At 44.2% G+C, this 25,247-nt stretch overlaps 1 protein-coding gene across 4 annotated transcripts in view; it reads left to right on the top strand.

Annotated features, from left to right (window-relative positions):
• Positions 1 to 25,247, top strand: part of Tcf20 (transcription factor 20) — a 154,535-nt gene that overhangs the window by 122,445 nt on the left and 6,843 nt on the right. For 2 of the 4 annotated variants that reach the window (XM_045151413.1, XM_045151412.1), the window contains exons 3-5: positions 17,165 to 17,258; positions 24,092 to 24,141; positions 25,093 to 25,213. In XM_045151413.1, coding sequence (XP_045007348.1) covers positions 17,165 to 17,258; positions 24,092 to 24,141; positions 25,093 to 25,176 — 228 coding nt within the window. In that variant the 3' untranslated portion in view covers positions 25,177 to 25,213. The remainder of the gene's footprint in view (positions 1 to 17,164; positions 17,259 to 24,091; positions 24,142 to 25,092; positions 25,214 to 25,247) is intronic. The other 2 variants (XM_045151414.1, XM_004650361.2) reach the window with 2 other exon arrangements.

Raw genomic sequence — 25,247 nt, 5'->3', positions numbered from 1 at the left:
AGCGCTTGTCTGTGAAGCCTAAGGACCCCAGTTCAAGGCTCGATTCCCCAGGACCCATGTTAGCCAGATGCACAAGGGGCCGCACACATCTGGAATTCGTTTGTAGTGGCTGGAGGCCCTGGCGCGCCCATTCTCCCTCTGTCTCTCTATCTGCCTCTTTCTCTCTGTCTGTTGCTCTCAAATAAATAAATAAAAATTTTTAAAAAGATTTTTAAAAACACAAAAAAGATAAGAGAAAATGTCATTGCATTACCCTGAGAGTAAAAGTCATCTTACTTGTTAACTTTAGTACACATGCTTATCATGCCCCATGATATAAAGATCTTATTGTACTATATTTCTCTGGATATGGATTGCAGTGTGTTTGTTGTGTGCACATGCATGTGCACATCCAGAGGCCTGGGGGAAATGTTCAGCACTCCTCTATCGCTTATTTGCGTATGTCCTTAATATGGAGTCTCGCTTTGAGCCCAGAGCTGCTTTTTTTTTTTTTTTTGTGAGCCCCAATGTAGGTAGGTGTGGCCATGCCCAGCTATTTTTATGTGGGTGCTAGGTAACTGAACTCAGGACAGATCAGGTCCCCTCAGCCTCTTATGTTTGCATGGCAAGCATACTTACTGAACCATCACCATAGTTCATTTTTTTTTCTAATATTTTAAAACAAGATCTTAGACTAGAGAGATGGCTCAGCAGCTAAAAACTGCAAAAGCTGGAAGGTCAGAGGGGCCTGAGTTTGAATCTCCAGAACTAATCCAACAGCTCAAACACCAACCTCCAGAATGAGAAAGATAACCCATCTCGAGGAAAAACAGGCAGTTGAGTGGAGAGGGGTACCTGACGGTCTCCCAGCTACCACAGCAGAGTGCACATGGCACCACATCAGCTCCTGCATGTGTGTGCGCCACACACACCATACTACTCATACCCCCCCCCCCCCGCAAAGGACAGCGTCTTGCTGTGGCCCCAGACTGTCCTTCCTTGTGCTCCTGATCCTCCTGCCTCAAACTCTCAAGTGCTGGGGTTATAAGCATGCACTACTACATGAGTTTTAAGAAGTTAGACTCTTTTTGACTCTTTAAGTTAATGTTTCACTATTACCAAAAGGTATTTTTCAGTTTTATCTACATAGCTTTTATTCTTCTTTTTAAAAGATTTTTAAAGTATTTTTATTTATTTATTTGCAGACAGACAGAGGGTGGGGTGGAGGGAATTGTCATACCAGGGCCTCCAACCACTACAAATGAATTCCAGATGCATGTGCCACTTTGTGTATCTGGACTTACATGGGTACTGGGGAATTGAAGCCAGCTTGTTAGGCTCTGTAGGCAAGTGCCTTAACTGCTGAGCTGTCTCTCCAGCTTGCTTTTGTTCTTCTTAATGAAAAAAAAAAAAAACTATGAAAATTTTACTGACTTGGCTTTTTTAATAAATGGTGCTTCAAGCTGGACATGGTGGCGCACATTTTTAATCTCAGCACTCAGGAGGCAGAGGTAGGAAGATCACCATGAGTTCGAGGCCACCCTGAGACTACATAGTGAATTCCAGGTCATCCTGGGCCAGAGCAGTATCCTACCTTGCAAAAACTAACTAGCTAACTAAATAAATAAAAGCTTATCAAGGTCACTTTGAGTCTAGTATTGTCTCAGGTTTTATCAGATGCATTCAGTTTTGCTCCTGCTTTAATGAACGTTCCCTCAACCCTATCATCAATTTCATTGGAGACCCATTTTGTCTTGTGTATTTATCAGGCATTTAGATATGATATAACATGATATAGCAAGTTAACATAAAGTCCCTATGAGACAGTAACTCCTTAACAGTTTCAAGGGGAAGTTTAAGCTTGGCCAGGGAAAGCATGGGATGAGCAGGAAACTGGCTCTTGTCACATCAGCTAGGAGGAAGCAGCAAGAGTGAGCTAGCCCCTGGCATCACATCTTCACAGCAGCATCCAGGAAGTAGTCTGAGTATTGGGCTTGGAGCTGGGCTACATTACCCCAAAGCCCGACCCCCAGATCAACTAATTTACAGAGAACATGTAGACTCAAGAGGAGATTGCTGTATTTTAAGCATCAGTCCTTTAATTTGGGGTCAGTTCCAAGCCACTAGCAGTTTCTAAGCATGGGAATTACATGTTCAGGTTTGTGTTTCCATACACTTGGGAAAGAGGTGGTGAGAGGTGAGCAGCGGGTAGAGCAATCGGGAGGCCAGAATTCAGTTGTACAAGAGCTGATAAGGGATGAGTATGGACTAAAAGGGAATCAGAAGGAGACAGAGCTGATGAGCAGTTCAGGATTCAAAATGAGTAGCTTTTACACTGGTTAGACAGGGTGCAGGACATCACTAAAGGAAGAGAAGCGATGTGGTGGACAACAGGCTCTAGATATGAAGCACTTCAGCCCAGTTGATGTATTTCACTCATTCACCACTAGGTTCTAGTGCAGTTTTTAAATAAGGACTGGTTTTTACTTAGCTTATCAAATGGATTTAAAAATAGTCTTTCAAATCCAAGTTGAAAAAAGAAAAATAGGAAATCATGAGGTCTATGTGATTTTTAAAAGTTCCCACAGAAAATCCTGCAGCAGGCTGGGGAGGCAGCCCAGTGGATAGTGTCCTTGCCATGCAAGTGTCAGTACCTGAGTTCGGGTCTCCAGAGCTGGGTAAAGCCAGACACAGTGGTGCTGACGTCTGCTGCCAGCACACCTATGGTGAGGTGGGAAACGAACACAAGGTTATCCTCCAGAAGCTCGCTGGTCAGCTAGCCTAGTGGATATAGCAGTGAACAATAAGAGGCCTTGCCTCAGGCAAGGTGGAAGCACGGATGACACACAAAATTGTCCTCTGTCTTCTATATACATGCCAAGGCCTGCGTGCACCTATACTTACACATGAGCGTTCACACACCAAAAACAGAAGAGACCTGAAAACATACCAAAGAATTTAAGTTACCTAAACTATAATCAACAGAGGGGAACAGAAAGGGTAATTTGATGTTTTTAGCTAGGTATGATGTCACACACCTGTAATCTCTGCACTTTAGTGGTGGAGGCAGGAGGATAAAGGCCAGCCTCAACTACATACTTTAAAACTAGTTTTGGGCTGGAGAGATGGCTTAGTGGTTAACTTGCTTGCCTGTGAAGCCTAAGAACCCATGTTTGATTCCAGATCCCACATCAGCCGGGCGTGCAAGGTTACACATGTGTACAAGGTGGTAGTTCAATTGCAGTGGCTGGAGGCCTTAGCGTACCAATTCTCTTACTCTCTCAAAGAAAAAAAGCTAGTTTTGGCTACTTGAGACCCTATCTCAAAACAAAATATTTGCTGTTTTAGTTTCTTTTTGTAATTTTTTTAATACCTGACAGCATGGTTGTACGAAGTTAGGATTTTATTTAACTTGTCCTAAAAAGTGAGGTGAAACAGTTTAATGAACCAAAAGACCCCTCTAGTTACACACAGTAATATATGCTATTTCTTAGCAGTCTGGAATGTAGCTTCCGGCATTTTGCATTGTGTTGAAGCTAGACAAAGCGCACCAAGTTTATTCTTTAGTCAGTAGGCTCTGAGGTGGAGACCCTCGCTGTGTGTGGATGCTTCCTCTGAGGGCCTGGATGAGGGCCGGTCGTAGAGTAGCAGGAGGGAGGGAACGCAGGACCGCCTGGCCCTGGTGTCACGACGGCCAAGGTTCAGCAATCCAGATTTGCAAAGTAAGCCAGGTTCTGTAGAGTTATTTGAGCTTTATGCACTTAATACATGATGTCTAATTAGGAAAGGCTAGCACCATGGCATAATGTCAAGAAAATGTGCCTTATGAAAGAACCTAAGAACTGCCACATAAGCAGATGTACGAGACTAGGAACAACAAATAAGAAAGTTCCAACTAACACGAGTCTCCGGTGCTCCCTTGGTAGCACTCGGCCTTTCCCAAGTCAGGTGCAGCATATTGGTGGTCACAGATGCACAGCATTCAAGGACCACAAGCACTTACACATGAGCAGGCTGGCCTTGACCTGTGAAGGCTCGGTCGTTATCTGAGAGTTTGCACAGATGAGAGGATTGGAGAGACATTGTGAGACTCTAGCAAGAAAGTGCACAGAGCATCACTTAAAAAAAAAAAAAAGGAAAAAGCCAGGCGTGGTAGCACACATACACATCCTTAATCCCACCATTCCACTCATAAGGCAGAGGTTCCCATGAGTTCAAGGCCATCCTGAGAATTTTATATATATATAATACATGTGGGAAAAGTTTTCAGAGCCAAGGACTGGGGTCTGCTTTAGTTCAGAAATCTCATTAGAGGGTTGGAGAGATGGCTTAGCGGTTAAGGCACTTGCCTGCAAAGCCTAAGAACCCAGGTTCAATTCCTAGTACCCACGTAAGCCAGATGCACAAGGTAGCACATGTGTCTGGAATTCGTTTGCAGTGGCTAGACTAGGCCCTGGCATGCTCATTCTCTCTCTCCCTCTCTCTCAAATAAAATAAAATAAAAATATATTGTTTAAATCTTGTTAGAGGGGGCTGGGGAAATGGCTTAGAGGTTAAGGCGTTTGCCTGCAAAGCCTAAGGACCCCAGTTTGATTTCCCAGGACCCACATAAGCCAGATGCACAAGGGGGCACATGTGTCTGGAGTTCATTTGCATTGGAAGAAACCTTGTTAGAGGAGTCTGATTGTGGCAGGTTTGTCATCTCTGCTGCTGAAGTCGTAGACCTTTCAAATATGTAGTTCAGTCACTGGCTTTCCAGAGGCACAGTCAAGTGCCAGGTGAGATAAACCATGGGGAAGAGCTGGATTATAGAGAGTAAAGTCACTTCCCTGGTTGGTAATCTTAGTGAAAAGATGGTTCTTTAAGTTCACAAAGCACAAAGTGCGACCATTTCTTTTTATTATTCAATCCACTGTTTAAGCAAAAGGTAAAATAAAAATAAGCTAGTAAGTGGTCTTGAGTAACTTAAAATTCATTGTTTTTAACTCTTGTCTGTAAGCATTTTCCTCTGCACTTAGAGAAGGTATTCTGGCTCTTATCACAGACTTCCTTGGGGGCTCCTACTCCTGCTGGGTTCAGTCTTTTCTCAGGTTTGCAGCCTCTACTCAGAGGATACGTGCTACTTACTGCCTTAAACCTAGCCCTTTCTGGCACTCTGGCACCCTCCTTTAACTTAAAAAGCACAAGTCCTTTAACATGGAAAAACTTCTTAGACACAAACACATATTTTCCACAAAGTTGCAGGCTTTCCTGCTTGGACTGAAAAGAAACCCTCTGATATAGGAATGTTTTAATAAAGTATACCTGTGGGTAAGAGAAAATGCAAACAGTGTTTCAGAAAAAAAATAAAGCAACTCTGGTTAGCCTACAGAAACATCATTAATGAAACCTCAGTGTTAGCATTTTGATAAGCAGAGCTTTGAGACTGAATTAACATTGTGATGATATGTATACATTTTGTACAAGAGAAAGCCTTTTTGTAATGCTTAATATCTAGAAGGGGATGAAGACTAGTTTTAACTTAAATTGTACCATCTGGTTGCATTTGATTTGGGAACTTGCTTTATAGTGCTTTGTTTTATCCCTTAAATTTATTGTTACTGAACTTGAGGGCTATAAACCCTGGAGATTTAGTTTTAGAGAGTTGTGAGGTATTAAAAACCCACTGTGAGTGGCCAGTATCTGTGCCTGCCACAAACTCAGTTGAAGTTCATACTATGTGTAGTAACTTAACGTGCCTTCTCTTTTCTGGACAACTTGGTAGAAGGATTGGCAGAACCCAGCCAGCCTCACATGCTTGTTTTCCGTCCATGAAGTACCCCTAGAGCAGGTGGCTGGGCGTGAGGGCGTGCACTGTGTCTGACCTGTAAAAATGTTTCACATCCAAAAAGATGGGTGGTGGGTAGCCCTAGTCTCTAGGAGTAGACTGCTGTATACGCTGCCCTTCCTGGGTGTCTCTGGACTGCCTGGCTGCCAGCCGCCTGTGGCCTTGCCGATAACCCTAGAAGGCCTGCAGTTTAGCCTGTCTACACAGGAGCAAAGTAACAGAAGATGACTAGTACTTTCTTTTTTCTCTTCTGCTTTTTTTTTTTTTTTCTTTCTTTTTTGAGGTAGGGTCTCACTGTATCTCAGGCTGACCTGGAATTCATTGTGTAGTCTCAGGGTGTCCTTGAACTCACTGTAATCCTTCTATCTCTGCCTCCCGAGTGCTGGGATTAAAGGTGTAAGCCACCATGCCCAGCCTGCTTTTCTTTCTTTAATGTTTTATTTTTATTATTTATTTATTTGAGAGAGAGAATGGATGCGCCAGGGCCTCCAGCCACTACATACAAACTCTAGGCACATGTGCCACCTTGTGCATTTGGTTTACATCTATCCTGGAGAATGGAACCAAGGTCCTTTTGCTTTGCAGGTAAGTGTCTTCACCACTAAGCCATCTCTCCAGCCTTTTAAAATATTTTTTTTCTGCTGCTTTTTATACAGGGTGTCTTAGGAATGCTCTAAATGTCCTTTTTAGTTGGTAGTGGTAGGTGGTTTTGTTTTTTTTTTTCTTTTTCTAGATATCCTTTTTTAAAAAGCCTTGCTATTACTAAGCACGTTCAGAACTTTTTTTCCCTGATCAGTGTCCTTAAATCCCACTCCTCCCACTTTCCCCAGCTAGGTATTTATCCCCATTGTACTGACTTAAAGACACTAATTCCCCACAGGGCTCATGTAGCCAGTGAGAAGCAGGCCAAGTACATAGTACTTGGACCCTTCCCCACCATCCCTATCCAAGCAGCTCCCCTTGTTGGTGACTTTTCCTTTCAGCTGTTGCTGGTGTCATTCTCTACTCATATGTGTATTTTCTCTTCGTCGGACATCATTCCTTCACTCAGGATGCTCACACTCATTTGTCACAGCTTGTCTTTCAAATGACACTCCCTCAAGAATACTTTCATAACCATCTTGACCTGGGTAAAAAGCTGCTCCTGCACCCTAACATACTGTTTACACCAGTTTGTTTTGTTTTGTTTCTGTGCTGTTCTATGAGCACAGTGGGGAGACACTGGCTCCCCATTTCAACCTGTGCACATAAACATGCAGTAGGAATCTGTCGGGTGAATACTGAAGTTGATGCCACCAGTCCATAAGGAAACTCCCATACCAAATGAAAAGCCACTGAGTGTGGAAGATCTTATTAAGGAATAAGGCAAACGAAACATCCCAGGAAGCAGTGTCTTCAAGTTCCACAGAATAACTTGCATTTCATGATTATAAAGAAGCATCAGCCCAGCTCTTTACCCTGTTAGTCTTCATATCTGGTGAGAGTACAGCAGGTGAACCTCACATTCAGAACGGCTAGTATGGGAAAATCTAAGTTTGTAAGGCAGCAACAACAGCAAAAGAGATAGGTATAATAGAATTTTCTAGAGAAGGGCTGGAGAGATGGCTCAGCAGTGAAGGTACTTGCCTGCAAAGCCTAAAGACCCAAGTTTGATTCCCCTGTGCCCACATAAGGCCAGATGCACAAAGTGGTATATGCATCTGGAATTTCTTTATAGTGGCTGAAGGCCCCGGGCGTGCCCATTCTCTCTGTCTTTTATCTCTCTCTGCTTGTAAGTAAACAAAAGAAGCTTCTGGAGAAAAGTTCTGCATCTCAGACCTAGTCAGTTTTCATTATTAATTTGATTAATGATAAAGTAGAAAAAAATACATTAAGTTGTGTGTATTCAACTCATCCTCTGTTTAGCAGATGAAGTACAGAAAGATAAGGGCATTGTTGGGGCTGGAGAGATGGCTTAGCAGGTAAGGCGCTAGCCTGTGAAACCTAAGGACCCAGGTTCAATTCCACAGTACCCACTTAAGCCAGATGCACAAGGTGGCACATGCGTCTAGGGTTTGTTTGCAGTGACTAGAGACCCTGGTGTGGCCATTCTCTCTCACTCAAATTTAAAAATATATATTTTTTAAACAGAAGAAAGGGCATTGCATTATTAATGGAGGGGGGAAATCTAATAGTCTTAAGCCTTCTGGCCCAATTTAAAGCATCACTATAAACTGCAGACAGGCTGTACTTAATGTACACGAAGACAAGAGGAAGGAAGTTAGAGAATTTCCTCTCCTCTTGGACTGGAATGGAGGCCAGTAATCTACTGGGGAGATGCCGCTAGAATAGCCACACCCAGACCATGACTTTGGTCCTACTTTCTGTGTTTTGCACCACTCCTTAGGCCAGCCCCACCCCACCCCCATCATCCTCAGAGAAAATTACTGTGGGTAAGTTCATAAGGTAGCTTGAAAGGCTTCCCCTAGGAAACACTTTATTGGTTGTGAATCCTAGTGGCCTTGAGCTCACAATCCTATTGCCTCACCCTCCCAAGCACAGGGATCACAGTTGTGTACCACCATAGTGGTCTTATTAACTGTGTACCTCCATGGTGGTCTTATTTTTATCTTTGAAAGATGATAGTTGAAGTGCTGGCCATTACAGAAAGCAGGTGACTCCCAGGAGGTAGAGAAGGTGAGCTGCTAGGCTCTTGGGTGAGTTCTGAGAACAGTACATCTACTAGGCCTTGGACCCCTGTGGCAGCAGGTTATTCCTGATCTATCTCATGTTAGTAAGTAGAGTTGTTTTGTATGAGTGGGGTTGGACTGGGAGACCAGTGGCAGGGATGGGTGCCAGCAGCTCTGCTCAACACCTAATACTCAAGCGTCATCTGCAGAGCGTGACGGCTGAGCCTGGAGAGCACTGCTCCAGTTGCACTCATACGCCCTTCACGAGTGCTTTGGACTCGTCAGCGGTTCATTTGTGTGTGTTCACATGTGTGTGTAGTCCCCATTGGTGCGAATCTTCCAGTGAGTCTGTTCCAGCTGTATTGATCATGGATAGAAGAACAGGGAGAGTGAGGTAGAGATTTGGCTAAAGGCAGTCCTCACCTTTGGAAGGGCAAAATCCTGAAATATAGCAGCTTTACTTAGGCTGTGACACAGGGGAGCAGAGCCCCCCCCCCCCCCCCGAGTTACTTTAAGCAGTGGTCTAAGTGGAAAAAATGGGTTGCAATAATTTAGTTTGTCTCCATATTACTGTATTTGGTGTATAATATGTCTTATATTGGCATCAGTCAATTCCAATAATACGACTTACATGCAAAGCTGTGTGTCAGGTATTCTGTACGTCATAATCATATTCCTTTCTAGTTTATAAAGCACCTTAACAGTTACTTCACTCAACAACTTTCTGAGAAAAACAAAGCAAATATCCCCATTTTACAGAAACTAAATTGATGTGATGGCTTTTGGCTCACACTTGTGCTAACCTTCCCAGCCATTTTTCATTTGCCATATGCTGTTTTGGACCTGGATAACAGTCACATTAGACAACTGGCACTTTCATATTGGTGCAAAGATCAACTTTTCACTAGCAAATGTTGCTAAAATGACTGGCAAGCATCACCTTACACTTATATCATAATTTACTGAGACCTGTGCTTAATGAATCCAGGATCTGACACTAATCCTTGCCGAAGCGCTGTGGGGTATGAGCGCAACTTGTCCATCTGTGCACTGCAAAGAGCTCAAGGCATCTCCGGCCTTTCTACGCTGTGTGGCACCATCCCAGAGCTGGCACAGGGACCCTCCTCCCAAGACTTGGATAACAGAAGCCTGTGCTCTGGTGACCACACTGAGGAAAGTGTTCTGCTTCAGGGAAACACGGACCAAAAACATGCTGTCCTGGCCAACACTTTGGAGCACTCTTAAAAGAAAATTAGGGAGATAGAGAGTTACATCAAAGGAGGGTGCTCCCACAGCCTTGTATGATTTTTTGGATAGAGTCCATGTTCCTACCTGTGGCAGAATTACATAGCAAAGCCGGCAGACTTAGGTCCTCCTAGATACAGGAGATGCAGTTAGGAGGAAAAAACTGCTTAATATCTCTTTCCACATTCTCCAAGCATCAGCTTTTTGACTAATACCAAGGAGCTATCTCATTAGTTTTCTCTAAGTGTCAAATGTGTCCAACCTTGGGCTTCATTGCCCTCAATGTTCAGACCCCAGGGATGCTAAGACTCAGTTTAGGGGTGTACAAACATGAGTGAGTACTGTAAGAATGGCCAAAAGTCTACAAAGCTGGCATAAGCCATGGGACAGTGTAGCAAAGTGTGTGTCCGGTCTGCAAGGCTCACGCAGGATGGGGAGTCGGTGGCGCACTCGTGATGCTCTGACCCAGTTGCTGCCCACTGAGGCTTCTCTGAGGTGTTAATCAAGCAGCATGACTACCCAGGTCACCTTGCCTCAGAGGGAAGCACTGTTTTGGGAGTAAAGAGGTGCAGATTTCTCCCTTGGAGTGTCCCGTGCAATGTAGGATTAGATGGCTCTTAGTTGATTCAGCCCCTGGAATTTGACATTCCAAATCACCAAGTTCTGCCACTGAGACAGTGACAAGTGCTTATGAAAGGGTCAAGTTGAATGTTCCTTTAAAACTGCCCAGAAACTAATAATCCATTTTGTAATTTATTTCCCAAGGTAACAGTATACAAGAATACAGAGTTCATGTCAGAGTACTTGAAAATAGTTTCTCTTCTGGTACAAAACTAAAGAATCACCTGTTGCAAGGTCATTCCTTCATTGGAAGGTTAGGCTGTTGCCTATTGAAAAGTGTGTCTAGCTGGGTGTTGTGTGCATACCTATAATTGTAGCGCTTGGGAGATGGAAGCAGGAAGATCCAGAGTGCAGTCAGCTTCTATGACATAGTGAGTTCAAGACCAGCCTGAGCTACATGAAAACCATCTCAGAATTCAAAGAGGGCCTGGGGAGGTAGCCTAATGGGTAAAGCAGTAGACTACATGAGGACTGGAGTTCAGATTACCAGCACCCATGCAAATGCTGGGTGGGCGTGGTAGGTCACTTGAGAGGCAGAAATGGGGTCTCTAGGGCAAGCTGGCTAGCTAGACTAGCTGAATTGGTGAGCTCTGGGTTCAACTGAGAGATCTTGCCTCAGTAAATGGAGTAAAGAACAATGGAGGAAGGTACTTAATGTCACTCTGGCCTGCATGTACATGCAAGAAAGAAAAATAGAAATTTATTTGTTTATTTGAGAGGGAAAGAGAGAGGGAGAGAATGGGTGTGCCAGGGCCTGCAGCCATTGCAAACAAACTCCAGATGCATGTGCCCCCTTTGTGCATCTGGCTTATGTGGGTCCTAGAGAATCAAACTGGGATTCTTTGGCTTTGCAGGCAAACGCCTTAATTGCTAAGCCATCTCTCCGGCCCAAAATAGAAATTTCCTTTAAAAAAAAAAAAATCAGGGCTGGAGAGATGGCTTAGCGGTTAAGCACTTGCCTGTGAAGCCTAAGGACCCCGGTTCGAGGCTCGGTTCCCCAAGTCCCACGTTAGCCAGATACACAAGGGGGCGCACGCATCTGGAGTTCGTTTGCAGAGGCTGGAAGCCCTGGCGCGCCCATTCTCTCTCTCCCTCTATCTGTCTTTCTCTCTGTGTCTGTCGCTCTCAAATAAATAAATAAAAAATTTAAAAATAAAAAATAATCAGAAAAGAAAGCCAGGCATAGTGGCATCTGCCTTTAATCCCAGCACTTGGGAGGCAGAGCGAGGAGGATTGCTGTGAGTTCAAGGCCACCCTGAGACTACATAGTGAATTCCAGATCAGCCAGAACAAGAGTGAGACCCTACCATGAAAAAAAAAAAAAAAAATAGGGGCTGAGGATATAGCTTAATGGTTAAAAGCACTTGCTGTACAAGCCAGATACCCAGAATTCCAAACTGGACACAAGCAGGATGCAAGAAGCACCCTACTGTTCAGTTACCTTCACACTGCTGCAGTAAGCAGCTTGTGGGAGGAAAGGGTTTATTTTGGCTTACAGGCTTGAAGGGAAGCTTTATGATGGTAGCGATAAGGATGGCATGAGCAGAGCCTGGAAATCACCTCTACCACAGCAGGTAGCAAACAGTGACAGGAGGGTGAGCCAGACACTGGCAAGAGGAAGCTGGCTATCACATCCATTAGCTTTTTCCCAACAGCATACCACCTCCAGGAGGCTCTAGTTCCCAAATTGCCACCAGCCTGGTTACCTAGCATCCAGATCATACAAGTTTATAGGGGACACCCAATCCAAGACACTACATTCTATCCCTGGCTCCTATAAACTGATGATAGTCCATGATGTAAAGTGAAAAGCATTCAATCCAGTGTCAAAACCCCACACTTTTCAGCAATTGGAGTACTATTCAAACATTCCCATAGCCTGAGGTGTCTTAACTAAGCAGTACCATAATGGCACAGAATTAACATTCACGCTGCAAAAGACGGCATTGGTCATAGTCGCAAAAGATTAAACCAGCACGGTCCCACTTTGTCTGTTGTCGTGGGAGGCGAAGTCAGGAGATGCCGAAGCCATGGGGCCAGTGTTCGCAGTGGCAAACCAAAGAGACCCTGCCTCACAGTGGAGGGGGAAGACTGACTTCTGACCACACACGTGCTGTGGCATGCAGGTGCCTCCCCCCTGCAGAATAAAAATTAATTGGAAAGGGTGTTGGTTTGGGGATAGAACAGGCAAATAAGGAAGGTTTTACAGAGGTAAGGGTCTGTCCCAAGCTGACTTGAATGTACTCTGTAGCCCAGGCTGGTCTTGAACTCATGGTGATCCTCTTACCTCAGCCTCCTGCCTGCTGTGACTAGGTGTGTGCTACCACACCCAGCGTAGGAGGTTCTTTAAAAACGCGGGATAGCTGAATAAATGAAGGGGACTAAAAGGAGGCATGCTAACGTGACCGGAGTGCTGAACTTGGATAAAAACTACAGCTGTCAGGTTATAACTGCTTAGCTGTGATCTGTACTGGGTCCTTTTGTTTAAGCCTTCATTTCTTTAACTAGAAAAAACCACTGGAGACAGGCCAATGCCCCTTCTTCAGGGATCTTGTGTTGAAAAGTGAAGAAGATTATAGTTCTTCCCACGAGGGAGAAATTTGTTACATTGGAGAGTCTAAGCGGAAAATGAGCAATCACTTCTGTCATGAGCTTCTCCGGGAATCCATGTATTAGTTTTCTGTTGCCATGTCACAGCACCTCACACGTGTTACCTTTCAGTTTCATAGGTTATGAGCCCACTATGGGTCCCACTGGACTGAAATTCAAGTGTCAGCAGGGCTCTGTTCCTTTCTCGATGCTCAGGGAAGAATTTGCTTGCTTTTTCTAAGTTCTATAGCCACTCACATTTCCCTGGCTTGTGGCCTTTCTTCATCTTCAAAGCCAGCAAGTCTTAGATTTCTATGGCCCTCCTTTATTTCCACTACTCCGTGAATGCTACAGCTCTGCCCCTTCGGTGGTGGAAGTATCTTTGTTTTGATATGTGATGAGAACAGCACCCTCCTCCACTAGTTAGCATGTTCTCCAAAGTATGCAAGAGTTCCAAGTTCTAGGGATTTGGGTGGACACCATTCTACCTCCTATGGCCGTAGTAGAGCTTGTTATCTAGAAGAGAGTAGTGGAGAGAGAGAGCCACAAATAGCTCCCATGAAGCTTGAAATCAGGCCAGTCATTGCAGCTCTGGGTGTGTGTCCTACATAACCAAAGTTGGGGGTTGAAGTAGACCATAGGTTCTGCAGTTGCTTATGCATCAGAGTTGCTTGGAGAGCTGGTGAGAGCACAGGAGGAGGGCCCCGAGAATTTGCATTTCTAGCATGATCCTAGGTGCTGCTGGCCTACAGACTGCCCTTTGAAAACTAGCCTATCTAGAGCATACTTTCACTAAGACCCTAGTATATCCTGAAGAGGCTTTCCCCCTTTGGATGTAGTCAGTTAATCATGCTTTTTTTAAAAAGTCATTTATTTAGCCAGGTGTGGTAGCGCACACCTTTAACCCCAACACTTGGGAGGCAGAGGTAGGAAGATCACTGTGAATTCAAGGCCACCCTGAGACTACATAGTTAATTCCAGGTCAGCCTGGACCAGAGTAAGATCCTACCTTGAAAAACAAAAAACAACAATGGGCTGGAGAGATGGCTTAGCGGTTAAGCGCTTGCCTGTGAAGCCTAAGGACCCCGGTTCAAGGCTCGGTTCCCCAGATCCCACGTTAGCCACATGCACAAGGGAGCACACATGTCTGGAGTTTGTTTGCAGAAGCTGGAAGCCCTGGCACGCCCATTCTCTCTCTCTCCCTCTATCTGTCTCTCTGTGTCTGTCGCTCTCAAATAAATAAATTAATTAATTAAAAACAAAAAACATACACATATGTATATATATATGTATACATACACATACATACACACATATTTATTTATTTGAGAAAGAGAGACAGAGAATTGGGCACACCAGGGACTCAAGCCACTGCAAATGAACTCCAGATGTATGAGCCACCTTGTGCATCTGATTTACATGGGTCCTGGGGAATCAAACCTAGGTCCTTTGGCTTCACAGGCAAGTGCCTTAACTGCTAAGTCATTTCTCCAGCCCAATCATGCTTTTTAGTTTAAAGAAACAAGTTTAATTTTATTGATGCAATTTTCAGTGAATGGTGAGTTTGCTTTATGAAAAATATGTGAGACATGGGGTCTGTGTGCTGATTCCAAGCAGGAAGCTCTGATAGGCCCTGCAGTGGGCAGCAGCAGGTGTTGAGGTGGAAAAGGAAGAGCTCTGCATCTCTGTCTTTGTAAAAGGCCCTCTCTATGTGCAGCTTTTCATGCACACCAGAGAAACTAGTGTGTATGGCCTCTGTGGTCACCGTATGTGACATTGGTGAGTGGTTCTACTCTGTTCTAAGTCTGGATCAATTCATTACACTCATCATTTCTGTGAGAAAAGTGTTGTTACTGCCGTGTTTACTGGTTGAGGGGAAGAAATTTGGCAGGGAAGGCATATTGAGACAGTGGTGGAGTCACTTGTCAAGCCATTGTTTAGGTTCCAGTGTCTGCACACCTAACTCTTATTAAGTTAGCACCAAAAAATGAAATCAGGCATGGTGGCACACACCTTTAATCCCAGTACTCAGGAAGTAGGAGGAGGAGGATCGCCGTGAGTTTGAGGCCATCCTGGGACTACATAGTGAATTCCAGGTCAGCCTGAGCTAGACTGAGACCCTACCTCAAAAAACAAAACAACAACAACAAAAAAAATTAGCCGGGCATGGTGGCACATGCCTTTAATCCCAGCTCTTGGGAGGCAAAGGTAGGAGGGTTGCTGTGAGTTTGAGGCCAGCCTGAGACTACATAGTGAGTTCCAGGTCAGCCTGAGCTACCTCAATAAACCAAAAGAAAAAAAATAAACTAAATAAAATGAAAAAGTAGAGGAGTATACTGTCTGTCTGTGTCTTGTCCTGTCACGGATCTGGAGATGAGGTAGTTCAGTGCACAACAATGTCACAGGGACATAGATCCTGTTGTCTGTTCTATACTCACAAAGGCTGAGCAAGAAGATGGCCTGTCCCCTCCCCCCATCCCTTTTTAAAGAATCAAGACTTTGGCATAAGCTCCTTTGCTTGTAGACTATCCATCTGCGAGTGCTTGACACATTCATTCCTAAATAACCAGCGTGAACCAAGATTCACCCTCCCAGAATGTGGAGGGCCCAAAACTCAAGTCCTTTGGATAACTGAAATTTGGGCACCCTGAGTAAGAAAAGGAAAAACTGGGCTGGAGAATTGGCCTAGCAGTTAAGGCACTTGCCTACAATGCCTAAAGACCCATGTTCAATCTCCAGATTCCACGTAAGCCAGGTGCACAATGATGATGCAAGTGCAAGGACACAGGCGCACTGGGTGACTAGGTGGCAAGCAGCTGAAGTTTGATTGCAGTGGCTGAGGCCCTGGGTGTCAATTCTCTCTGCTGGGCGCAGTAATGCACACCTTTAATCACAGCACGTGGGAGGCTGAAGTAGGATTGCCGTGTGTTCAAAGCCAGCGTGAGCTAGAGTGAGACCATACTTTGGGGGCAGGGGTGGGAAGGGGAGAAAAGGAATAAGCTAACAGCCGCTGGCAAACCAGACAAACTTGATCCCATTGACTGGTGATGAAGCCTTTTCTCTTGATGGTGCTCTGTGACTCAGACATAAATAGACTGTCTAGAGCTGCTTAATGGTACTCTTCATTGTCCTTGGTTCTTCCTGGCTAAATAAACTCTGCTTTCTGGTCAAGGGTATGAGGGCACATGGTAAGCATTTACTGATACTGGAACCCAACATGATCATGGTCTTCTGAGAGAAGGGCAGACAGGTCTCAGTTCTGACCTGGTAGTAGGAGCTTCCCTTCTGGTGCCTCATTCATCTCACCTGGAGAATGGATGTGTTACAGTCACCTACCAGGTGAATGAGTGCATTCATGTCCAGAGCTATAGCATCCAAACACAGTGAGCACTTAAGCCAGTTAACACGTAATCATGTAGGGACCACATTTATTGTTTACGGATGCAAGAACAAGCCATGACTACACCCAAAAAAGATTTTTAAAGCTCTGTATCCTTCCTCGGTAGGTCATTTGTGCTTGAATTTTACAAATGTAGTTAATGAGACACATTTCCTATACTAACAGAATGGGCACTCATAACAGCCCCATCAAAGGGACAACAGAGAGATGCTCTACTTCAAGAAAACTTGACCATATAAGGAGGAACATCACAATTACAGAATAATGTCTCACATAGAGAGAAATTCGTGGCAGGTTTCCCACCACGTTTAAAATAGGGTTCATGTATAAAAATACCTTTTGCATAGAGGAGCCTCTATTTTCTGAAAAGGGAAAAATACTAAAGGGTATGTGTGTGTATGTATATAGTATCTACCTTAACCCTTTCCTGCTATCCCAGGTTCCCATAACAGAAATAAGAGAGACAAAACTTGAAGATAGCTCATAGTAGTAGGCAGGAAGTGACCAGCTGAGCTTGAATGGGTGGACACTAGAGTCAGAACCAGGTGTCTCACCCTCTGATATGTCCACCACATGCTCTGTAGGGTCACTTATCTTACCCTAGTATAGTAGTGCCATTTGATTGGTATCATTCATGAGGCCTGGCCTTAAAACATGTTGCTGGATCCGTGGTGTGGTCAGTGAATGGTGGTCAAAGGTTGACCATTCTAGCTTGCCACCACAGATTCCTCCAACCACAGAAGCCATGTTGAAGTCTAAATGATGGGTTAAGGGAAGTCCTGCAAGAAGGGCAGATCTGGAATAATGACATGTCTGATCCTTTATTACTTTCAGAAATGCTCCCACTGCCAGGAGGCCGGCGCTACCTTGGGCTGCTATAATAAAGGCTGCTCCTTCCGATACCATTACCCATGTGCCATCGACGCAGGTAAGCTGGGTCCATACAGCCTGTTTCATGTCTCCAGAGATCTAGGAAATGCTGTTTATTTCCTCTTCTATATATTTCTTTTTTGACTCTTTTTTTAAAAAATATGTTTATATTTATTTATTTGAGGGAGAGAAAGAGACAGAGAGAGAATGGGTATGTCAGAGCATCCAGCCCCTGTAAACAGACTCAAGATGCATGTGCTACCTTGTGTGTCTGGCTTACTTGGGTCCTGGGGAATCAAACTGGGTCCTTTGGTTCACAGGCAAGCTCTTTAACCACTAAGCCATCTCTCCAGCCCTCTTTTTGACTCTTGACCCTCTTCTATTTATAAATCCTAAAATAACAGAACAAATAGACAAATAAAATGGAGTGATTTTTTTTTTAATATTGGTTATTAGTAATTCTTAAGAATTGTTTTATTTGTTTATGAGAGAGGGAGAATGGGCACACCAGCACCTACAGCCACTGCAGATGAACTCCAGATGCATGTGCCACTATGTGCATCTGGCTTATGTGAGTTCTGGGGAGTTGAACCTGGGTTCTTAGGCTTCACAAGCAAGTGCCTTAATCACTAAGCAATCTCTCCAGCCCTGGAGTAATTTTTAAGGTAGTATTTTTATTCATCTACTTCGCACAATTCTAGTGCCTTTTAATAAGCTCACAGGTGAAGCAGCCATTAGCAGTTCTTTACCTTCCTGCCTGCCCTCCGCCCCCAACAGCTGTTCATCCACTGTCTAGCTACATAGACTTAGCTATGGTAGACTTTTCCTATGAATTCAGTTATATAACACTTGGCCTTTTGTGACTAGATTTTCCATTTACAATATTTTAAAGGTCTATGTTGCAATATGTATTATAGATCCACTTATTTTCATTGCCAAACTATTTTATAAGGATGCTCTGTTTATGCACACATTAGCTGATAGACATTAGGATTGTTTTTCACTTTTACAAATAGTGCTGCCATGGACCATTCATGTACAAGTCTTTGTGTGGACATATGCTTTCAATTTTCTTGGAATTGCTTATATGATAACTAGATATTTTACTTTTTTGTTTGTTTTTGTTTTTTAAAGTTGGGTCGTGCTATAGCCCAGGCTGGCCTGAGGTCTCAGGCTGGCCTGAGTTCTCAGGCTGGCCTCGAACTCATATTGATCCTCTTACCTCTGCCTCCTGGGCCCTAGGATTAAAGGTGTATGCCACCATGCCCAGCTGTTTTCTCAGCTTTCTTACTGACACTTGCACTATGTCTTTATTATTGTTGTAGTCATCCCAGTGGGTGCGACCTGTTCTCACTGTGGTTTTTTTTTTTTTTTTTTTTAGGTTCCAAGTATTAATCTAGTCATTTTATTGTGAAAGTTGTTAATGACATCTAACTTATGCACTTTTCACATTACACATTGCCTTTATTTGATTAAGCAATGTTCCCTTCTGCAACATAATCTTTGGGAGATTACAGACTATACCACCATCCTATCCTAAGTGGTCTACCTCAGCCTCTGCATTAAGAAATAAAGAAATTTCCTCTAAATATAATGTAAATAAAAATGTGTTTAAGTCAAAAAAAAGAAATAAAGAGATTCTATAAACAATAAGTCACCATTATGCAGCAAATGTGCTGTCTCACTGTGGTTTTCATCTGTACTTGCCCAGTGGCTAATGATGGTGAATATCTTTTCTTGTGATTACTAGCCATTCATACACCTTCTTTGGAGAAATGTCTATTCTAATTCTTTACCCATTGTTAAATTGAGTTATTTTATCTTCCTACTGATGAATTCTAAGAATTCTTTTCGGAGCTGAAGAGATGGTTGATGGTTGAGGCACTTGTTTGCAAGCCTGTTAACCCAGGTTCAAACCTCCAGCACCCATGTGAAGCCAGATGTACAAAGTGGCACGTGCATCTGGAGTTTGTTTGCAGTGGCAAGAGGCCCTCAAGTGTACATTCTCTCTCTGTCTCTGTTTGCAAATAATAATTAAACATTCTAGGAATTCATTCTGGATTTTAGCTTCTTTTCATATACATGGTTTGCAAATATTATCTTCCATTCTGTGAGTTTCTTTTCACGTTTTTGGTGGTGTTCTCCTGATGCAGTTTCTCAAGGGGTAGAGCACACTGCTCATTGGCACTTCCCATAATAATAGAAGGATGTCTGCTACAGCCAGATGTGACCATTGAGCATTTGAAATGTGGCTAGGGGAGCTGAGGAAATGGACTTTTTTCTAATCTTAAATTTATATAGCTTTGTGTGGCTCATGATTGGGTAGCAGACTTAGAATTACCTTGATCAAGCTTAGGCAGTAGGATTGGGACTCTCAGAAAAGGACCAGAAGATAGTAGATACATCTGTCCTCTATAGAAGATGGCCAGGCCTCAGAAGCAAGGCCTCCTTCATTAGCTGAGGGTTAATGAGTAAATGATACCTGTCACTTTCTGTGTTCCAGAGTGTCATGTTTTAGCTGATAATGTTACTGTTTAACAGAAGGTGGTGTCCAAGTATCCAGCAAGAAGAAGGTTCTTGGTCAGGGGTGGGGCCTGACTCTTGGTTCCCCAGCTTACCTGTTCTGCCTCCACCTCCATCTGAGTGCAAAGTTGGGACCAAGTAAGCAGCTTCACAAGCCACAAAATTTCAGTATTTTGATGAGCCAGGGTTAGGGGCCCAGAGTTTTATCCCTCTGCAGGGATGCATGTTGGTGTTTATTTTACTCTTTTCTTTAAAAAAAAAAAAGTCATTTGTTTATTTGAGAGAGAGAGAATGGATGTACCAGGGCTTCCAGACACTGCACAGGAACTCCAGATACGCCACCTTGTGCATCTGGCTTATGTGGGTACTGGGGAATCAAACTTGGATCCTTAGGCTTTACAGGCAAGCACCTTGAGCACTAAGCCATCACTCCAGCCCCCCTTTTCAAGAGTTCTATTTTATTTGATGTATCTTGTATCTAGAGAAGGTGTTCGTTGATGACTTTCTATTTGTGATAAGTCCCTGGCTTTGACAGCCTAATCTGTTGGCAGATAGGAGCAATGCAGCATTTGCAGCTCAGTCTTGCTGTCAACACCCCTACCTTTCAAGAGCTGCTGCTGTCTTAGGGAAACTTTCATTGCTGGGGTGTTCCCATGGAAATAGTCTGTGGCTCGTGGCAGCATACCCACTGGTGTAGGCCTGCATCCTGACATCATGGTAAGCTGTTCCTTGCCAGTGTTGTGTCCCAAGCATGGTTTGGCTCTAGGTGGAAGATCCAGTAGTAAGAAAATGATTTCTGGGTTTTTTTAACTGATTTTTTCTGGTTGTTTTAATGTAGTTAATGCAATGAACCATCATAATTAAGATAGAAGGAGAAGAGGGCTTTGGTAGCTCATTAATAATTTGTGCATAAAGAATCTTGCTTAGAGGGGATTTTCTTTTACTGTCATGAAGAAACATCTGGGAATTGTACTCTTTGCAGCAGCATTCTAAAAGTTTCTCTTGAGCTGGGTGTGGTGGCGCATGCTGTAATCCCAGCACTTGGGAGGCAGAGGTAGGATCACCATGAGCTCAAGGCCTGAGACTACATAGTGAATTCCAGGTCAGACTGGGCTAGAGTGAAACTCAAAAAAATAAAATAAAAGCTTCTCTTTCTGCTGCAGACTTTGATCTTGCAGTAGTGAGGTGAGAACCCTGGGTGGGTCATTATAGAATATAGGGGCCTGGCCCCTCCCTAGACAGGCCACTATGTGCCTCATGAAAATAACTTCTGGTGGCCTGTTATTCAGTACGTTGGTGTCCATCTATATGAATGTCAGTAGCACTGAAGTAGACTGCAGCCGAGCTGCTGACAGTGTCTGGTACCCAGCAAATCTAAAGGACAATTTGTTTCCATATCTCATCCTTGAGGTCTCCCTCCACTGTCTGAGATCATATGGCTAGTGTGTCTGAAGCTTTTATAGAGTTTGTTCTGAGTCTCTCACTGGCCCTTAAGCTCAGAGAAAAATGAAAGTAGTGTGCTTTTGGAGGGGTAGCATGGGGTGATCTGATGTAGTCCTGCATTTGTGATCTCTTCCTTCGCCACTCCAGGCTGGTCGTTAGTCACAAGCACAGAGTTTAGCCATTTTGTTTACTAAGCCACCTTGTGAGTCTTTCCCAGCTTGTGTGATGGTATTTGCTTTGACTTCATCCTGGAGAAGCTGGCCAGGCCTGGTGGACTAGTAGGGTAGTGCCAAAGCCCTAGAGAAGACATGGCACTCTGTGACTGATGGACCATATGGAAGCAGGCGCCTGTCAGGATTCTCAGATGAGATTTCACTCTGCTCCCATCGATTCTTTGCTCCTTTCCCAGCAGGGCCTGCTGGGATGCCCCAGGGAAGAGCCTCCCCTGTGCCCTTCCAGGTTTCTGAGCTCTCTGACTGTGGTTCTGACTCCTACCAGGAATGGAATTACAGTTCCTTAATGGCCTACAGATCTGTATAGAAATAGAAAAGAGCACTTGTGTCTACAATGTTCCTGTGGATTGGGTGGGCACTGGCTTTGGAATATTTCCATCCATTTCCAGAAGTTCCGTATTGTCCATAATGTGTACTTTCATTGGTTTACTTTCTTCCTTATCTTTTTACTTTTTCTCTTTATTTTTTATTTTATTTATTTATTTATTTATTGAGGTAGGGCCTCGCTCTGGCCCAGGCTGACCTGGAATCCACTATGTAGTCTCAGGGTGGCCTTGAACTCATGGCGATCCTCCTACCTCTGCCTTATTAGTAATATATTTTGCTAATAGTCTATCACAGCTGGCCACTGTTCTATGTGACTCTAAGGAAGCATGAGCCACCTGTGCTTTTCTGATGGTGTCTTTTGCCACTAACATGGCTCTATCCTTGGTTTTGTAAGCTCTTTGGCATCAAGGTGGCAGAACATCATGAGTGCCATGCTATTTCTCTTTGACTGGGGCTAGAGGCTGGCAGTGCCGTGCTGCAGGAGCCCAGGTGAGAAGAGTGCTTCCCCAAGCTCCAGTTGTCTGCTTCCTGCTGTTCACAAACGCACTGGCAGATTGGAGCAGCAGGAGTCTTGGTCATGCTATGTACTCGTGAGTTTTAAATTAACACATTTCATTTACTGCCGTGATTGTTGCATGCTGGAGGAGGGGCCTGGAGGTTAATGACGACTGGCTGAATTCTTGAGTCCTGGAAGCAAAGACCACTGCCTGCCTTCCCTGTAGAATGTAAATGGTCCAGGGACTCCAGAGGCAGATAATCCTGGGTGGGCCAAATTGATAATTTCATGAAATTCTCTTATTTGTGTGATCCTTTTCTTGTTGCTATTTCACTTGAAATCTGCTAACCTGGTTCTCTAAGCTTAAACTGGTTTAATCATAAACTTAATAAGGGTAAGTACCATGACTGCCTTCTGCTATGGTGCCTGAGAGCTTTCTAAGAATGTGTGATCAGTAGTTATTAGCATTTGGCTACCATGTCCTGCACCAGTGACCTGGCTGTTTGTCTGTCAGAGTAGTAGTGTTACTGAGTGAACTCATTAATTAGATTTCTTTGCCCTACTCTGTATAGTACCCTCTGTGCCTAGAAGCGCCACTCACCTGGAAGCAGATAGGTCCTTGCTGTCATAGGAATGCTATCACCATGTTAAAAGTTGGAATGAGTCATTTTTCCTCCAAGGATTAAAAGCACCCTCATGACTTGGCTGTCCTGAAGCACATAGTATGCATTATGTGATCGTGTCAGGGATGTCTTTCTATGCAGCTGCTGGCAGGGCTAGCAGACCACCACCTGCGGACTCTGTACAGAGGAGAAAAGGTGTCTTTGTGTTCCAGGTTTTTTACTAGAAGGCACTGCAGTGAACCTGTGGAATGGGGTTAGCTAAGTAACATTTTTTGGAGATTGTTGCTGATTATTGGATATGATGTCATCTTGGAAATACAGAAAAAATTCTTTAAATTGAAATTATTTTTAATCTTGTTGCCTCTAAAAGGGCCACTTGATAGGTTTTGGTAGATTTCAGCCAGCCAGGTGTGGTGGCACATGGTTTTAATCCCAGTGCTCGGGAAGCAGAGGTAGGAAGATTGCTGTGAGTTCAAGGCAACCCTAAGACTACATAGTGAATTCCAGGTCAGCCTGGGATAGAGTGAAACCCTACCTCGAAACCCCCCCCCCCAAAAAAAAAAGATGTCCAAAATTTAGGACTGGAGAGATGGCTTAGCAGTTAAGGCACATGTCTGTGAAGCCTAAGGACCCAAGTTTGATTCTCCAGGTCCCACATAAGCCAGATGCACATACATGGTGGCATCGGCTGTTTGCTTGCAGTGGGTGGAGGCCCTGACACGCCCATTCTCCCTTCCTCTCTCTCTAACAAATAAATAATTTTATAAAACATTTTAATGAAATTAGGAATTGGCTTATACAAATGTTGAGCAGTTTTGATCGTGTTTATTCATACCATTAACTATTTTATTTTATTTATTTGTTTGTTTTTATGAGGTGGTGTTTCACTCTAGCCCAGGCTGACCTAGAATTCACTATATGGTCTCAGGGTGGCTTCGAACTCACAGCAGTAGATCCTCCTACCTCTGTCTGTGCTGGGATGAAAGGCATGTGCCACCACACTTGGCTACTATTAACTATTTTAAATGTTAGGTAAGGTTTTATTTGTTTGTTTTTTCTTAAATGACTGGTACCATGTTAAGGTATCGTTGTTTCTTTTGGATGCTCCTAATGTTTTCCTGTTAGATATCACAGTGTACGGCCCTCTTCCTCCCATGTCTGACTATCAGTCTAGCCAGTGTAACCATACCCTGGTCCCCTGCACCAGCTTGTACATACTTATCTGACTGTCTCCTCTGTCTTGCAGATTGTTTGCTGCATGAGGAGAACTTCTCGGTGAGGTGCCCCAAGCACAAGGTGAGTCATGGGTCCCTGGGAGTGTTCCCACTGGGACTGTCTGTTGAGTTGTTAGAGATATCTCCCTTGACCTAAAAGCCCCAGACATCAGAGGACTTCACCCATATGTGTCTCTGCATGTGCCTCTCCTGCTGGCCTAAGGAGGTCACGATGCTGAAGGAATCCCTGAAGCACAGGACCAGCACCCTGTGTGGTACAGGATGGTCAGGGGAAATAGGTGTTCATTAAGAGAAATTAGAAAGGTCAAACTTGGTGAAAACTACTAATTTCCATTTCAGTTCACTGGTTGTTACATGGTGAAATATGGTACAAGGTCTGATAGAGAAGCATTTCTCAAATTAGGAAAACAGCCAACTCAACAACAGCTTGAGGGAAAGCTCTCCATCCCTCTCAGGTGGTGGTGTGGGAGAAGCAACCCAACAGTGTCAGGTGGTAGGTAGGCTGCCACTGAGCCACTTCCCAGTCTGTTAAGAGATTGTTTCTTGTCAACTTCTGCCAGTGACCTGCTTCTAAACTAGCACATATGCTGGAGGGGGCAGGGGGAGTTGAAGGAGCCCCACCAAGGATCAGGATGGAGGCTGCGGTTGCTTGATTTCCTGTGCTAGCTGAGGTCATACTGACACCTGGTGGTCATTGGCCACTCATATCTCCCAAGGAGAGCCAGAAAGTGCTAGAGTCATCTGGGGTCTATCCTGTGAATGCTCCTGAAAGATATGCTTTTCTTTAAAAATAATTCCCAGAGGTGATCTTAGGATCTCACCGTATTCTATTTATTTTTAGCTACATTTTGCCTCAAAAAGCCCTGTCTAGGTGTCTCCTGTTTGTCATTCAGTACTGACTCTACTTTTTCTTTCCTTTTCCATGTGCCACTCCTGTCCTACCTCCTCCCTCCCTGATCCCCATATTCTCTGTCCCTCTGTCTCGTCTCCTCTTGGCTTCGGCCGGAGTCAGCCTCCCCCTCCATGCCCTCTTCCCCCCTTGCAGAGCAAGACCACGAAAGGCAGCCTCAGCACAGAGCAGTCGGAGCGGGGGTGAGGGGCAGTGAGCACGTGGGAGTGGACAGCAAGCACAGGTGAGTTGGGGCCTGCTCCCCCGCCTGGCTCCCA

The sequence above is a fragment of the Jaculus jaculus genome, chromosome 6 (genome assembly GCF_020740685.1).
Source record: "Jaculus jaculus isolate mJacJac1 chromosome 6, mJacJac1.mat.Y.cur, whole genome shotgun sequence".
In the NCBI taxonomy this organism is placed as follows: Eukaryota; Metazoa; Chordata; class Mammalia; order Rodentia; family Dipodidae; genus Jaculus; species Jaculus jaculus.
Note: the sequence above shows the minus strand (reverse complement) of the source record. Positions and strands in the feature narration are given on the sequence as shown.